General features: G+C 33.3%; 2 protein-coding genes across 2 annotated transcripts; one reads left to right on the top strand and one right to left on the bottom strand.

Moving 5' to 3' along the window:
- Nucleotides 1-218: 218 nt before the first annotated feature.
- Nucleotides 219-6,432, bottom strand: LOC147068198 (beta-1,3-glucan-binding protein-like). The gene is made up of 7 exons (XM_085952623.1): nt 6,217-6,432; nt 5,044-5,198; nt 2,203-2,366; nt 1,053-1,304; nt 735-886; nt 477-581; nt 219-329 (listed from the first exon to the last, which is right to left on the bottom strand). Exons 1-7 carry the CDS (start codon nt 6,430-6,432, stop codon nt 219-221), a joined length of 1,155 nt encoding a protein of 384 aa, XP_085808749.1.
- Nucleotides 6,433-8,421: 1,989 nt separating this feature from the next.
- On the top strand, nt 8,422-17,026 carry LOC147068197 (m-AAA protease-interacting protein 1, mitochondrial-like). The gene is made up of 4 exons (XM_085952622.1): nt 8,422-8,425; nt 12,218-12,360; nt 14,654-14,800; nt 16,844-17,026. Exons 1-4 carry the CDS (start codon nt 8,422-8,424, stop codon nt 17,024-17,026), a joined length of 477 nt encoding a protein of 158 aa, XP_085808748.1.
- The last annotated feature ends 537 nt before the right edge of the window (nt 17,027-17,563 follow it).

Here is a 17,563-nt window from a genome sequence, read left to right as displayed (position 1 = left end):
CGCAGTACCTAAATAGTTTTTTACTTTCATGTTTTCATTTCTTTTGCTTAATCTCGGGATTGATAAAATACTAATGCCGTAATACGCGGCTTGAAAATTCTGTCTGGGATTGCAAACTCTAATAATTTTATTACATAATTTCACATCAAGATTATTTTATTTTTAGGTATAACAAAATAAATATATATTATGTGACTTTACAATAGGTTATTAAGTTTCTACAGTGCCCATACTTTTACATAGTCAACTTGAAGAGATGCGTCATTGTTGACATCCAAGCCCCAAGTTGCCAACCATTTTACACGTTGATCGTAGAAAGTTTTCATGGCCTATAAAAGAAGAAGATAGGTTTCAGATTTTGCAGTCATAAAAGACAAGTCAAATTAGCTTCAACTGAATTCAGTCAGTCAATTTATAAATCAAAATTTTGTACTGGTTTAAATTGTACTAAAATTATCTGTATTATGCGTACTTACAATTGGAGATGTATTATACCAAGGTTTCTCATCTGGATTAGATATATTATCATCAGGAAAAAAAAAATTATTTCCACCAACAGCTAATTTCAGAGTAATGTAGAACTGAAAAGCAATGTATTTTTTTATAGTGATAATATTTCATAAATAAAGTGCCATTTCTGGCATATAATATACTACATAAATTATATGGTGATATACAATTTTTGGCCCCCTAAAATAGGGGTTTGGATAGGATTAGGCTTACTTTAAATTTACCTCTTCATCAAATGGTGCCATTTTACTTCCAAATCTCCATGGATTTTCCAGTTTTTCCGAAATATCACCAAATTCCCCATATCTCCAGAACCCTTCTTCTGGTGGGGTTATTGTTCCGATCGCCTTACCATCAATACTGAACATGATGTAATCTGAAATATAAGTGTTTTAATAGTCACAACTATTCAAACATAATATAAATCTTACTATGACGTATCTATAATATTCAACAATCATCTCGTATTTATTAAGAGTCTTAGGCAATGGAGAAATATTCATAGTACTCGATAGTATATCTATTAAATTTTGTATACATACCGGGAGTCCATTCAAGTTGATATTTCTTAAATGATGTATGGTATCCTGATGGATCATTTTTAATGAATAACGCTTTTATCCAGCTATCCACCTGAGAATAAGGTCCAAAATGCAGTGATGATGCGATTTGCTTAGTACCTATGTTGACTTGGTTCAGAAGTAGCCTTCGATTACCACGGGCCTCAGCTAAATCAATTTCGCCAGATGATGGCCATCTTCCGTAGCTTTCGAATGCAGGCAAAAGCATTATAGCTAAAATGGATAAAGATTATTATTATTAATAACAATTTATAATATTGTGTATTATGTAACGGGGTAAACATTATGTGCATTTGATCCAGTGTAAAGACTTGGAAGGAATGGGTTGGGAATGACTAAAAACTATTCCTTGTAAAAAAAATCTTTTTTTACCTCTATGTCAATTTGGTTGCCTTTAATGTTTCTGATAAATATTAAAGATCCCCATGGTCCGCTAAGCACTCCACACTCCGCTAAGGTTCAACCTTTGAATCTAAAACCTTTTTCGTGTCGCGACTTTTTCTTTTAGTAGTTAACCAATTACAAGCTGCTCGTTAGAAATAACAAAAAGAGGAGGTGCTGATAATATAATATAATGTAATGCAATGTAATGTAATGTAATGTAATGTAATGTAATGTAATGTAATGTAATGTAATGTAATGTAATGTAATGTAATGTAATGTAATGTAATGTAATGTAATGTAATGTAATGTAATGTAATGTAATGTAATGTAATGTAATGTAATGTAATGTAATGTAATGTAATGTAATGTAATGTAATGTAATGTAATGTAATGTAATGTAATGTAATGTAATGTAATTTACTTTTACTTGAATATCTACATAATAATATTTCTTCTCTTTCTTTCTTTCTTTCTTTCTTTATTTCTTTCTTTCTTTTTAACACTACATCGGGCCATAAGGCCCAATGATAGTAGTGTAGTGAAAGAGCAATGTATTTAGTAATAGAAGAGAAACACTCACGAACACCCAGGCTCTGAGAAAATCAAATAAACATATTGTGACCTCACCGAGAAGAAGAAAGAGACCTCAGAGAGAAAGGCCAGCACCTTACGCACTCGACTACGAGGACCGCCTTATTAAAGATAAAAAATATTTGAAGGTATATACCTGGCCATAGCCAGTCTCCGGCAGGCATCTTGGCTAATATTTCCATTTTACCATAGCGGAATCGGAATGATTCTACAGTCCGCAGACGAGCGCTTTTTATAGGATTCAGAATATTATTTCTTGTTCCTCTGCGCTCACAACCATACGTTGTCGGGCTTGTGCATCTGTCAATAATAACAAAATTTCTTTAATATATTTTTCGGTTTTTTCTCAAAATTTATTGCATAGGTCAGCCAGTTAAAATATATTATCCGAATAGTTCACCATCTGGATATCATTCATTCTACAATAGTTTATCGTTGATAATCTGATTATTGTGCTATTCATTAGATAAAAAGGTTTGTTGAACCCCTTAACTTCATACGTCAGGGGCCATCTTGTGGGTTGTCAAACATTAGAATAGGTTACCTACCAATTAATTCTAAGACTCATGGTACAATTTGACTACGGTAGTCTATTGTCAGTAGCAGGGCTCGAAATGGACCGGTGCGCACCGGAGCACCGTTCCGGTTCGTGGAATCTGTAAAGTTATCGCTCCGTCTCGTGGTTACAATATTTTGATCGTCTGAGCTAGATATGCCATATAACAAAAAATCTAGCACACTTATGTTTATAAAATACCCATAAAATTTGATAACCATGTTAATATCCTCAGAAAATTTTCGAGCGCTCCGGTTCGTAAACTTTTCCATTTCGAGCGCTGGACTACTGACTCAGTAGTATAGTAGGCTGGAGTGCACCGGGTCGGTGATCCGGACCATTTTTGACCGAAGTGCACTCCAACACTTCGGACGGTATTCATCAATATTATATTACACATAATAATTTTGAATCACGTGAAAGTAGAATGTGTAAATTGTAAACAGTAAATTGGTTGTAAAAGTCCGAACGAAAAAAAATAGTCAGTTTAAGTGGTTGTGGAAAGCATATTGCCTTTTTTTACTTTGGCGACGCGCGTATGACAACCATTATAGGTTGCGAGTCAGGTGCTGGGTACAGGGGTTGTTCGGACACGGCTCGGGGGTTGGCACGCGCGCCAGACCGGCATTGAAGTACAGAACGTGTTATGAGCATTGTCATTATGTTACAAAGTTTATGTACCTAATGATCGAAATATTGAAAAAATTGTTTTAAGGAAAGGTGTGGGGTGTCGGGATGAAAAAACAGTGATTCGGCACTATTTTATTTAGCACTATAGGTATCATAAAATTTGTATACCTACATGTCTTAATATTCTTTATAAAACTACAACAGGCCAAGGGGCCCAATAACAATAGTGTAGTGAAACAGTAGTGTATTTAGTAATATAAGTGAAACAATCACAGACACCCAGGCTTTGAGAAAAATCACATAAATATATTGTGAACTTACAGGAATCGAACCCTGAGCTATAGAGATACTGAGATGATAATTATCGTGACAGGCATGGGCCCCATGCTCAGGCTCTAGCGGCCTTGGGTTAGGGGGGCTCAGCGTGGCGGGTCAACCAGTTAGGGGAGATAAACAGACATCACAATTTTGCGAAAATAGTAATGAAAGTAGCCTGAGACGCTATTTTACTTAAAGGTTATTAATATTTTGAAAGATGTGACTGTGCGATGCACTTTGATGTGATACGATGATTGATATAATTAAATAATAATTCAAGTATAGAATTTTATTTTATAATTATTTGTAGTGTGTTTCCTGACTAATAAAAATGGCTATTTAACTAATATGGCGAAGGGTTGCATGTTACTTGGCTACCATAAAAGAGGGTTGCGATTAGTGATTTATAATATTATGATGATATCGAGTACGAACAACTCAATAATTCATGTGTTCAATTGAAAAATATAAAAAATCGCTAAAAATACACACAATATCACCCTTAATTTTACCTCACGGAATACCATTTGGGGAACACTCCATAGAACATGAAACTGCCCTTATAGTTGGCTGTAGGTAAAGGTTGCCCGCTCCAGGATGTGTAGGAAGACTATATAGTGGAAGGGTGTTTCGGCACCTTTATTCACTGTATTTTTAATGTTTCAAAACCAATTAGTTGAAAAATTGTTCGCGATTACATACTACAAGTTAATTTTCCTGAATCATCTCAGATGAAAAAACATATCATGAAAAACTATTGCGTTTGATATGTGCATTGAATTCTATTAGGCACCATTTCTTCAAGTGAATGTGAACGCGAATTTTCGTAAATGAATCTAATTATTACCCCAATAAGAGTTTCGTTGAAGACCAAAACAGTTTCGGCACTTTTGGTCATTAAACTCGTCGGACCACATTTGACATTTTTCGATCATTCGAAATACATTGATCGGTGGTGACTCAGTGGAAGAAGACATTCGGCCATAGACTCTAACTATAAGAAAAGTAATCGAGACGATTTGTTAGATGAAAATTGGACTGAACTTTTGAAATCACCATGGCCCCCACAAAGGGGGGGCTGATAGGGCTTTAGCCTGAGGGATCAACCAGATAATTGAAATAACGTACATCACAAATTTGCTCTAATCGTAAAAAAAACAATCAAGTGTAATTGAATTTTTTGGTTAATGTTTGTTGATACACTGAATACCTTTAATTTTACCTCAACACCATTTGAAAAACGCTACTATAGAGCATCACACTCCCTTATCCTTTGTGATAGGTAGAAGGCCCGCTTCAGGATGTGGGTATCATGGAAATCATTATATACTTTTATTCAAATACATGACGTATTTACAGTAGGTAAATTGTTTGGCAAGAAGTGAGTTCCGGCACCTTTTTTTTTTAAAGAAAAAAGCCATGTATATACATGTTATATACATATAATAAATATAAATGTATATATTTATTTACCTAGAAGATGGTTGAGATCCCTCAATATCGAGAACTCCTGATGTAAGAAATTCTTCTCCAAATTGATCAGACAGCAAAGAAGGTTTGATGAACAGCTTTCCATTCTTCGCAAAACTGTTTGACCTGTTGTTGCAATACCATTGGAATTCCCAGTTCTATAGAGTAAATAAAAAATGGTATAATATTGTTAATTAAAAATATTATGTAGAAAGTTACATTATACGGCTTATTTTCAGCATTTTTTTCTTCTGTACTCAGCAGCGGAAGTTACTTCAAATTCTGTCTTCCACTGGAAAAAAATATCAGCCTCTGCTGCACATGCTGGTACGGCGACAAATTTAGTATATTATGGTTTTGTCATTCCGCAGAATATTTTGAATGATCACTATCTCTATAAATGCAATGATGGATAGTGCCAACTCTAATGTATTAGTACATATTTTGAATTATTATTTATTATTCATCATAATTTCAATAAATTTTAACAGTTTCTACGTGGACGTATGTTAAAATTACTTGCGATATTGCATCCTTACATAATATTTGAACATATACCAAATATTCTTATAGAAAATACGAAAATAAAAATCACGTGAATCGAAAATGTGTAGGCATGTAGAAAATGATAAAAAAGGTTCATTGAGGCATGCGGTATCGATGTAGCGCGGTCTGACGCGTGATGACCTCATTGTTCTGGTGATTTCGGCAGATTTTGCTAACTGAAAATGTTCGTTTAAAGGTTCAAAATGTGCTTACGGGATGGGAGCATCACTCTGATAAATTTACCAAGAAAAACGACATTACACACTTTTTTCTCGTAGCGGTAGCTTACTGTGACAGCACGTGACAGCGCATAACGTGATCAAAATGTATTTGATCCTTTAGTGTCGTGATGATATTTAAATCATTTCTTCAATATCATAGTCGGTAAGTAGGTTAGTTTTTTTATAGGTGATCGTGCAATGAAGTTTATTTACCAGGTACGATTGCTTTCGATACATTTTTAACTGGTTTACTTACCATAACTATAAACAATAATAATTTGAAACAGATAAAATATATCATACGTACGTACAATGTCGTAGTAATTATAGTATATTAGTAGATGGATTTACGTAATGATTACAAAATAAACATTTAACTTTATGAAAAAAGTTAAAATGAATTACTCACCCCACCTCCAGAGAGGGTATTTTCGTGTTCCCACTTGGCGTTGTCGAGTTTATCGAAATTGTCTTCGAAGATTAGATCGCCTGCGCAGATTTCGCTTGGAGCATGGGAACCACTGGCAGTAGTCACCGTTTCAGCACAACTTCGATACCTTGCGGCACTGGCGCTTTTAGTGACAATAGTTGACACCAGCAGTAAGACAGCAAAGATACACTTCATTTTCCTAAAATGATACTTTATTTATGCTAACTCCTTAAAGACTGAACACACTAATTGACAATATCGTTAAACGGCAATTCCACTCGACTATTCTACTAGACTACGTAATTCTTAAAAAAAACAAGTTATGATTATTGTTGTTAAAAATCCATTTCGTAATTTAAAAATATACCATGCAAATTTCAAAGTTTTTTTTTATTTCCCCCCTAAGCAAGCATCATGGGTGGGTGTCACCATCGCTGGTCTAAAGTATGCTCCTAATGGTAAGAGAGCAGTGTTATCAAAAGATTTATAAAGCTATCCACTTATCGATATAGAATATTCATTTTTATATGGTTGTATTTTTCGATTTAGTACGCTCTTGTTATTATTGTATAATATAATATGTACCTAAACAAAAATATCTTTCTGCATAAAACATACGAAACTCACTACAATCCTTTATTGGCTTATATAGAAAACAGATTTAATTAATAATATATTGTAATCTCAATAATACCGAAGACACATGAACGCGAATTTGCAATATAATGCGTCTTCATAGAAACATAGTGTAAGAATTATTCACTTTTCACCCACACAATAAGCAATGTGAGTTGTTTGTGGTATTATTTAAACTTACACGTGAATAGAATATGATAATAATGTTGTAAATACATGAACGCGAAATTTCAATAAGCACTATTATTATAAGTAGACTTACATCCGTTTACGAAGGAACGAACTGTGTATGATCGTAACTAGATGTACTAATATAATACCTATCAGCCGGATTATTTTCGAGGGCCCTTTTTGATTCTTCAAAATCTGCATCCATTAGTAAGTTATTGAATGCCACAATGAAAATATAATAAATTGAACATCTCGATGGCTACCACATTATTTTATGATATAATGGCATTTAAAATTTTTGCTAAGAGTAACCGTTTATGAATTTTTTATCGTTTAAGAGTCTTATGACATTTTTATTTAAAGAATCTGTTTTAGTTGACCGTATTTTCAGTTTTTATAAAATTAAAATAAGTTCACAAACATGTAAGCTAACCGATTAGACTGCATTAATAAATAATTATATTGGTTTATTGGAGGATAGGTGGTTGCCATTCAAATATTTTTGGCAGTTAAATAATATTTCGACCATGTCTCTTATGGGCCTCCATAGAGTAGAGTTTTGTATTGACAGATTTTTGTTTTTTACGAGAAATGGATGTCAGCCACTTGCTCAACCTATTAGGTCCATACCCTGACACACACAAATTGAAAAACAATATGTGTACTTGCCAGACCCAAGATTCGAACCTGGGACCCACGGCTTTATAGTCCAACGCTTAAGCCGCGCGGCCACCGTGGGTGTCTGTAATAATATAATATATTATTATATATGGTTAAATTTGATTTTTTACAATGACACAACATACGATTTACCAGAAAATGATATCTACTACTTACAGCATTATTTATGGAGGTCTTTTATTTTTCATATAATTAATAATAATAATAACTGACACTTACTGATTTATAGTTATTCGCCTTCAGATTCAAGTAATTATGGTTATGTTATGAAATGTTATATAATATTTAAACATCTAACATTCTCAATCACTTTAGATACAAAACCATTGTTTTCTGTGATACCCTTTTTTAATTATTTATACTTCGACTGTTCGTCGGAGTATTTAAAAGTGTTATGATTCTGAACGAGGTTTTAGTATTTGTTCACGGAAGCCATCGGCGAGAGTTCAACGGCTCTCAAAGATTGACAAACTATTTTAAACTTTAAAAAGTACCTACCAATTATTAAACGAATTAGAAAAATCTTTGGAAATGAGTAGGTAATGTTTATATAAATTAATTAGGTGCTTACATCCGTTATGACAATTGATCTGACTATAATTTTATATGTAAATGGAGATAAGTACGTTGTACCGTATTTAACATCATTGGTTGTATCCAAAGTGGAGATTGTATAGGTTTTATTTTTAACTAGAAATGGGTTAGCCACTTACTCAATAAATTAGGTAATATCTAGCTCCAAACATACATTGAAAAAGAACACGTGAATTTTCCACACCCACCACACCCACCACATCCACCACATTATAAACCGACACGTTACCGCCACCGCCACCGCCACCGCTAATAGAAACGTGAACGTATATTAGAATTATTTCGCTGACTCATCACGAACAGTTTCGAAAATCGTTGAGTTTTTTCTTAGCCAACCATGTTCGATCCTAACAAGATCATATATGGGCTTCCACATGGTGGAGGTTGTATTACCGGCCCACGTGCTCGTCGTAGGTCAAAATTGAGTTTTTATTGTATTTTCAAACCATGATCCTGGAAACTCCTTAAACGTTGTAGATAATCTATTTATATAATTTTGAAGCCTTATTATCCTTTATAGTTATTTTAAACATTTGATGACTGCATAAAGTATTTTTGTTACATAAAATAGTATTATTTTAAACCTCTCGCTCTAATGTTTTAGAATATAGTCATATTTCGGTACATAACTGTGCAGTGGTGTTACGATTTTTGACGTTTATTAATTTTTAAACGCATTTATGAAACCATTAGTATAATTTATTACGAGATAATTTTTGTAAAATATTCACGATAAAAAATTATATTGATAATCTCTGTGATCCCAAATTTGACAAGAATTAGGCATTTTATTATTCACAAAATCGGCAAGATTAACACATTTTAAGATAATTCTAAAGATACTTATTATAAGCTATGTCTTTGACCATTCAAGTGTGATAAACATCTTATGAATAATGATTGCTTTATAATAATTATTGACCTAAGAATAAGGTAGTGTTTTTTTGAAATACGCCATTTCTTTTGTTATTCCCCAGTGGTTAAACTACAACATACGGCCGTAGCCATAAATTGACAAACTACAATTAAAGTAGGAAGTAAAATGATATTGACGCGCGTGTTTGAACATGTACCTAATCGAATTTTATATTGCTTTATAATAATTATTGACCTAAGAATAAGGTAGTGTTTTTTTGAAATACGCCATTTCTTTTGTTATTCCCCAGTGGTTAAACTACAACATACGGCCGTAGCCATAAATTGACAAACTACAATTAAAGTAGGAAGTAAAATGATATTGACGCGCGTGTTTGAACATGTACCGTTTAAAAAAAAAAAAAAAAAAAATCGATTAGGTACATGTTCAAACACGCGCGTTAACATAATTGTACTCCCTACTTCAATTATAGTTTGTCAATTTATGGCTACGGCCGTATGTTGTAGCTTAATCACTAGGGAATAACAAAAGAAATGGCGTATTTCAAAAAAACACTACCTTTTTCTTAGGTCAATAATTATTATAAAGCAATCATTATTCATAAGATGTTTATCACACTTGAATGGTCAAAGACATAGCTTGCTATCTCAATCAATTAGGTTCATAATGTGGGTCCAAACTGACATTGAATAACAACACGTGAATTTTGCGGACCCAGGATTTAAACCCGGAACCCACGACGTTATAAACCGGTGAGGTAACTGCTGTAGAGTCTCCAACCGTACTAGCTATGGTAAAATACTATTTTTTTGATTCCGTAAAAAATGAAACATAATAAGTACTATTATACTACAATTTACGCCAAATATGCTAAAAATACTATAAGAATAAGAAGTGGCAAGACAGAATGGTCAAGGTGATGTTTATCTAGGCCATATTATGTTCTAACTGATGGGCAATCAGTAGACGGAAGAAAAAAGAGTAAAAAAGAGTCAATATCACTGATTTCCAGTACTTCGTGTTCAAATCAACTGGTATTTGAATTTATTAATCCATTTATGAATCCATTAAATGAGTTGCTACCTTCTTTGATCATATACCTACCGATAGTAGAAATTCAAAATCGCTACCAGGCAACAGGAATATAATGACTAAGCGCGAAATATATTATGGTGCATGTCGCGGACTATCACGTGACGTCACAGTTAGCTGCCGCTACGGGAAAAAGTGTGTACCTAATGTCGTTTTTCTTTGTGTTTAAAATGTTATCAGACTGATGGTCCCATCTCGTAGCACATTTTGAACCTTTAAACGAACATTGTCAGTTGGCAAAATCTGCCAAAATCACCAAAACAACAATAAGGTCACCTCACATTGAACCGCACTGCGTCGACAACTGCATGACGTTTTGAACGTTTTTATCATTTCTAGATGTCTACACATTTTCGAATCATGTCAAAATCACGTTTTTTGTTTTATTGCTGTTACTATGGGTCTGGTGGTTTGGTTAAGCTTAATTTTGTGTATGTTTGATTTGCATTGATTCAATGAGTTTTTTTGGTTCAAACGGTCAACAATACATTTCTCTACAAAACATGTCTTCCCAGATTGTTTTGGTAAAAGAAAATAGATGTCACTATAAAAATGTTCATTTAAAAACGCGTACAAAAACAGAAATATTGCTGCAAAGATGTTTCAGCTGCGTATGTTACCTAACCGATTTTTTTTAAAACGGTACATGTTTAAACACGCGCGTTACTATGGTCTTACTTCCTACTTCATTTATCGTTTGTCAATTTATGGCTACGGCCGTATGTTGTAGCTTAGCCACTGGGAAATGCCAATAGAAATGGCGTATTTCAAAAAAGTACTACCTTATTCTTAGGTCAATAATTATTATAAAGCAAACATTCGTATGATGTTTATCATATTTGAATGGTCAAAAACATAGCTTATAATCAGTATCTTTAGAATTATCTTAAAATGTGTAAATCTTGCCCATTTTTTGAATAATAAAATGCCTAATTCTTGTCAAATTTGGGAACACAAAGATTATAAAATATAATTTTTTATCGTAAATATGTCACTATAATATAATGTTAACATTAATTTTACTAATGGTTTTGTAAATGCGTTTAAAAATTAATAAATCTAAAAAATATTAACACCACTGCACATGGATGTACCGAAATATGACTATATTCTAAAACATTAGAGCGAGAGGTTTAAAAGAATACTATTTTATGTAAGTAATAAAAATACTTTATGCAGTTATCAAATGTTTAAAATAACTATAAAGGATAATAAGGCTTCAAAATTATATAAATAGATTATCTACAACGTATAAGGAATGTCCAGGATCATGCTTTGAAAATAGCATAAAATCTCCATTTTGACCTACGCTGAGCATGTGGGCCGTTAACCGGTGGATCTAATTCCTTTTATAGATTTGAAATGTATTTTCATAACCACTTTCAAAACCGAATATAGTTTGTATTCCTGTACGATAGCCATAAATATAAATTAGAATTAATTTGTTTTTAAATAGCGAATACCATTATGCTTATTTTGACAGATACCAGAAAACAAAATTACTAGTAGGTAGTTAGAATTTTAGTTAAATTTTAAAATGATGTAAATTTATTTTTGTGTTTTTCAAATCTTTAAAAAAAATCAATAGGGAATGATATCTTTTAAATAATATTATATAATTGGAATATAATATGTAGGTGCCATATATATTTTTATTTAAACACTGATTAAATTATTAATGCTCTGCTGTACAGATGACTACATTAAAATTATTGAATAAAATATTCCCTACAAGTATTTATAGGAAGAACTTTTCACAATTGTCAAATAATAATAATTATTATCAGTTAAAATCAATATTAAATAAGTTTGACAACAAAAATCTATTGCAACAAAAATTATTAAGATGTTATGTGACAAGATACCAGAAATTATTCATTCACTGTCATACACCGTGCAAACAATTATTGAAGAATCCGCTAAATCAAGGTGGTACTCATGCACCCTTACCGCAAATTCTATACATTCAAAATCCTATCACATGGACTATAAATCAGTTTGACATGAAACTATTGCAGATTGTTTGGGATCCAACGTTCAACAAAAATGATTTCTTTCGAGGAAGCAGGCAGGTGAGAAAACAGATTTATGAGGTGCTTATAATTTAGAAAGTGATGCATAATATGGGTTTCCATGGAGTGAATGTTATCTTAACATAATTAAAAAAAAATGAATGGTTTTTAGTCATTCACTCCACCCTTTAGCGACTCACGTTGACCTCTTTGATATACATCTATATAACGACGTCAGCAGACACATTTCCTTTGCTGCCCTCGACTTGCACATCCAAATACGAAGATCGATCACCCTTGTTTTTCCTAGATGTATTCTGCAGGCTTCAGATGATTGAATTAGGATTAGCACACTGGTTAAACCAGTTCTGATTGGCTATGGCGACTGACTATTCTTCTTCTGTAGAGTTTCGGTACAGAGGCACATATTATGTCATTTAGTATCGATAAAGATAAATTACAATAAAGCGAATCAAGATTCCTTTTATTTTATAAACTCTTTATATAAGTACCATGGTACAGGGTTGTTACATCAGTTCCGTGCTATTTCATCTCGAGACAAGAAAGTGTGGCAGCAAAGTTTTTTTTATTCAGACACGTTTTAAGCGTCATGGAGGCGACCTTCCACATATCGCGGCTCCATACTATACATACGTGTTGGGTGGATATAGGGAAGGGATGGCGAACCTATGGCACGGGAATATTAAATTTCATTTATAAATTACTAATTTATACCTATATATTTAGTGTTTCTTTTTATAAAAATGTTTTTTAATATTATATATAAGTAAGTACTTACTTATATATAATATAAAAAAAAAATAGTAACATAGCCATACTTATTTTCTTCGGTTTTTCGTATTATGTTTACCAATCGATGCGCAAATGGAAATGTCGAAATTCATGCATACAAAATTGCAGGTAAATCCTTTTCAAAAATAATCATTACGTTTAATGTAAATATACAATTGCATAGGCTGGTCCTTAGGATCGGGCAATTAAAAATAAAAATATTCAATCAACAAACCTTATGAGATTAATTATCGGCAGTCATTCAGAAATAACAACTGTTTGTTATTTTGCCTCAAACATAATATCTAATAATGGAAAACCGTTCAGTGATAGAGAATATTATATGAAAGAAGAGCGGTTTATTAATAATAAATGCTTCCACGATCTCTTTGAGAAATTTGAAAACAGGGGAAAATTTTCAAAGAATAAAAGATATGCATTCAGCTAGAAATAAAATGATAGATAGAATATAAAAAACTCAATTGTAATTTTTAAACTTTTCTAATACTTGTATAATTTAATAAAAAACTATTTTTTTAGAAAACTTTAAAAAATTTTGAAATTTGCAATTTGAAAAACTGCTTGGCACGGGCTAAAAAGATTCGCCAACCCTGTTCTAGAGTGTGCGGAACATGGTTGTAAGTGTTTATTTTTGGCGAGAAACAAAAGTAGCAATGAGGCAGCTTAGAATACTACTTCACTGTTATGTTTATTTTGTAAAAAATAAACATTTAGAAAATTATAGTACAAACTATATGAAAAACGACAGATTTTTTAGTTCCCTAGATGGCTGTAACGTCGCAACGACCGATATATTATAGAAGTCGAACAGTAATAATTATAATTATTTTTTTCTCTCCTATAGATTTATTAATATTTTTAATTACCTCATGATGTTTTGTAACTAGAGGACTGGTGTTGCCATATCTACTGAAAATTCAGTATTACTAGTAGGTATGGCTTAAAAGTATGTAATTTTTTTAACCATGCAATATACTTTTATAATTTCAAATTTACAATTATTTCAATCAACACTAACGACTCTTGACTACAAATAATGCACTTTTAGAAGCGCTAGCCACTTATACAGTTTTAATTATCGATAATGACATGTAAATCATTAATAATTATAATTTGTTGCAGGTAATAAATATACCTTGAAAATCACGATTGTCTTAGATTCCATAAAACCCATTATATTGTAATGGAAAATTATACTTTCAAATTTACAATTATTTTTTCAATCAACACTTACCTTTTAGAAGCGGTTAGTGGTTATACTGTTTTAATTATTGATGATGAAATACAAATCATTAATATTTATTATTTATTGTAGGTTATTATACCTTGAAAATCACGATTGTTTTAAATTCCAAGTTTATTTGAATGGGTAAAACCATAATGTTATATAAATACTTTGGACGCTGAAGACGCACATGCGCGTAATGACCAGGCGGCCGATCGATGTAATTAACGTGCATTTTAAATGTGCTAATTAAAAACTCATTATCTACTCAGCAGCGAATGCGTTAAAACTTCTAATGTTGTCTGTTGAGCATAGGCTGTGTCCAGGGTTACTGAACTGATCGCCACGAGCCGATTAAGCGAATTGAACGGTCTGGTGACTGCATCTGCATACGCGGAAGTGGTCAAAGATCTTAACCCTTTCAATACCGGCAAAAAAAAAATAGAAAACCCTCCCACACCGGCATGATTTCAGAAAAATCTTTCATTTCATAGTGTTGTACTAAAATGCTTACAAAATATATATTTATGGGGACATTGGAATAAAACTCAGATTTTTTTACATTGCAATCAATATTTATTTATTGTGTGGTATTTTTGCCAGCAAGATCCTTTGTGAAGAGGCACATAGCACTCTTGACAAAGGTATCTGGTCTCTCCTCGCCTCTTATGCGCAGCACATACTTGCAGCATACAGCACATACACAGACTCGCGATGGATACTGTTTTTTTGCAATCGGTGGATGCAACCTTCAGAGTATGTCTGGATAATATTCCAGACAATCTATTATTGCCGGTGAATTCATTTAATTCGGGATTCGGAGAATCCGAACTGTCACTCTCGCCAACTGTCTCCAACCCTCGCCAATTGTCTAAATCTATCTCTAACTGTCTTCAACTGTCTCCAGCTGTCTTCAACTGTCTCCAATTCTCGTCAACTGTCTCCAACTGTCCCCAACTCTCGCCAACTGTCACCAAATGTTTCCAACTGTCTTCAAGTGTCTCCAACTCTCGCCAACTGTCTCTAATTGTCTGCAACTATCTCCAACTCTCGCCAACTGTCTGCAACTGTCTCCAACTGTCCGCAACTCTAGCCAACTGTCCGCAACTCTAGCCAACTGTCTCCAACTCTCGCCAACTGTCTCTAACTGTCTGCAACTATCTCCAACTCTCGCCAACTGTCTGCAACTGTCTCCAACTGTCTAAAAATGTCTTCAACTGTCTCCAACTGTTGCTAACTGTCTCCAACTGTCTGCAACTATCTCCAACTCTCGCCAACTGTCTCCAATATCTCCGATTCTCCGATTCGGAATTCTCCGAATTCTTTAAAAAACATAGGATATTATTGCTAGAAATGGTCTGGAAAAACAATAAACTCTTAGATACTTATAAGTATTAGAAATAGAATGTAATAAACATAAACGTCAAAACTGTTTACACATGTTGAGGTTAGAAATATGACAGATGAAAAAAACTAGAAAATGAACGTTCCAAGTAGTATTTAATTCTTACAAAAACATAGGAAATTATTTCTAGAAATGATTTAAACATATAAGCTTACCTTTTTGTTATCCTTCTTTTTGAATAGTGACAAATTCTGTTGCGAAAGGCATAAAATATTTTAGCTGTCACTTGAATGAACACGTAAGCACGAATGGTGAAATCGCGACATCACCCGAAAAAAACGATGTTTTGTAAACAATATTTTCCAGTCGATAATAGTAGTATCTACTAACAAATGATGCAGAAGTGTGGATTGAACCTTTGCTTACTTGACTGCATCAAAAGTTTTTTGAAAAAGTCAATAGATGGCTGAAAATATTAAATTAATTACGGCCCGGAAAAAAACCGGAAATTTCCGGGTCCGGTACTAAACGGAATAAACATTAATCACGGAAATTTCCGGGTCCGGTATGATAAGGGTTAAAAATCCCAGAAGAAGTGTGATGTCTCCACTGCTAGTTTTTGGCCCAAGCAACTTACAAGTGGCTTCACCGAAACAACTGCGCTTCTTACAAAACGAAGGTTTAAACAATTTAACATGGCTACTTATGTTGTATTATTAGAGATATTTACCCGAATATAGTGAGATAAAGTGACGTATAAAACTCTTCTCTTGTCTCAGGTCGTGAGATAATTTTATATATAAATTTATCTAAAGTTTATATTTTCTAACAAACATTATTTATACTTATAGTTGTCATTAGTATTTACGATCCAGCTAAATTACACTTCATTTCGCCAACCACTAACGCACTTAGTGAAGTCCTGCACGGGTAAGCAGGTTATGCGTTGCATAAGGGTGGCACATAATAAAGGTCGGTTTTTTTTCAGGGCGGTACTTTTCTCGTGTCAATTGAATTATCTTTTGGTCGCAGGGCCCCTGTAACTAAAAGCCCCTGAGCTATGGTCCATTTAGCCTTATGGCATATCCAGGTCTGTAGGGATGCATATTATGTTCTAAAAATACAAAATTAGTATTGATTCAACTAATATTTTTTCAGAGAGAAAATTTTGCGACGTCGACATGGTTTTTATAGCATTGAAATGGGTGTCACATCATTGTCCAGAAGACCTCATCTACGCGGAAATCTTTGCGAGATTTCGTCGGGAGTATACCCAATGTGTGACACCAGAGTGGACGATTGCATACTTTAAAATAATGAAATTTGGTCTAGTCGATCGATAGAAATTGTTTACAAAACTATAATGATATTTACTTTAAAATTGAACCCTTCCTTCCTTCATCATTTCACTATGATCGGTTGAGTGAGGACGCTTACTGCTTATACCGTTTTTCCACTGTCTGATCCGAGATCGGATGTGGCTATTTCTATAAGGATGGCATTACAGACAACGTATAATGGGCCATCCATCGACTGAAACCGTATGCGGTTTGGAACCGTGTGCCATACTAAGCTTATCTTTTCTATTCTTAGAAATATATTTTCACCAACTATATTATAAGCATTTGATCGTATCCGTTTATACCATACACTTATACTTACAAATTTAGTGAAAATGGCACACGGATCTAAACCGCATACGGTTTCAGTCCATGGATGGCATCTTACTTGTGTCCGGATATCGATACCAAAGCCGTATCACAGTTCATTGTGAGGTGTTATATTGTAAATATATGGGCGTATAGTATTGGTATCATATTAATATCCAAATAAAACGCTTACAAAATTCGTAATAAAAACCAATGGAATACAAAGGGAAA

This window comes from Rhyacophila brunnea, unplaced genomic scaffold, assembly GCF_057557595.1.
Source record: "Rhyacophila brunnea isolate RB1 unplaced genomic scaffold, BYU_Rbru_1.0 scaffold_3, whole genome shotgun sequence".
NCBI classification, from domain to species: Eukaryota; Metazoa; Arthropoda; class Insecta; order Trichoptera; family Rhyacophilidae; genus Rhyacophila; species Rhyacophila brunnea.
This window is presented reverse-complemented; position numbering and strand designations above follow the sequence as displayed.

Excerpts from the sequence above, each read along its gene's own strand:
- LOC147068198 (XM_085952623.1), bottom strand. The coding sequence starts at position 6,432 with ATGAAGTGTATCTTTGCTGTCTTACTGCTGGTGTCAACTATTGTCACT. Across the intron at positions 887-1,052 it reads TCAACTTGAATGGACTCCCG|ATTACATCATGTTCAGTATT; the intron begins GTATGTATACAA and ends CTTATATTTCAG. Across the intron at positions 582-734 it reads TGGCACCATTTGATGAAGAG|TTCTACATTACTCTGAAATT; the intron begins GTAAATTTAAAG and ends ATTGCTTTTCAG.
- LOC147068197 (XM_085952622.1), top strand. Across the intron at positions 12,361-14,653 it reads TCTTTCGAGGAAGCAGGCAG|GCTGTGTCCAGGGTTACTGA; the intron begins GTGAGAAAACAG and ends TGTTGAGCATAG. Across the intron at positions 14,801-16,843 it reads TAGAAAACCCTCCCACACCG|AGAAAATTTTGCGACGTCGA; the intron begins GCATGATTTCAG and ends ATTTTTTCAGAG.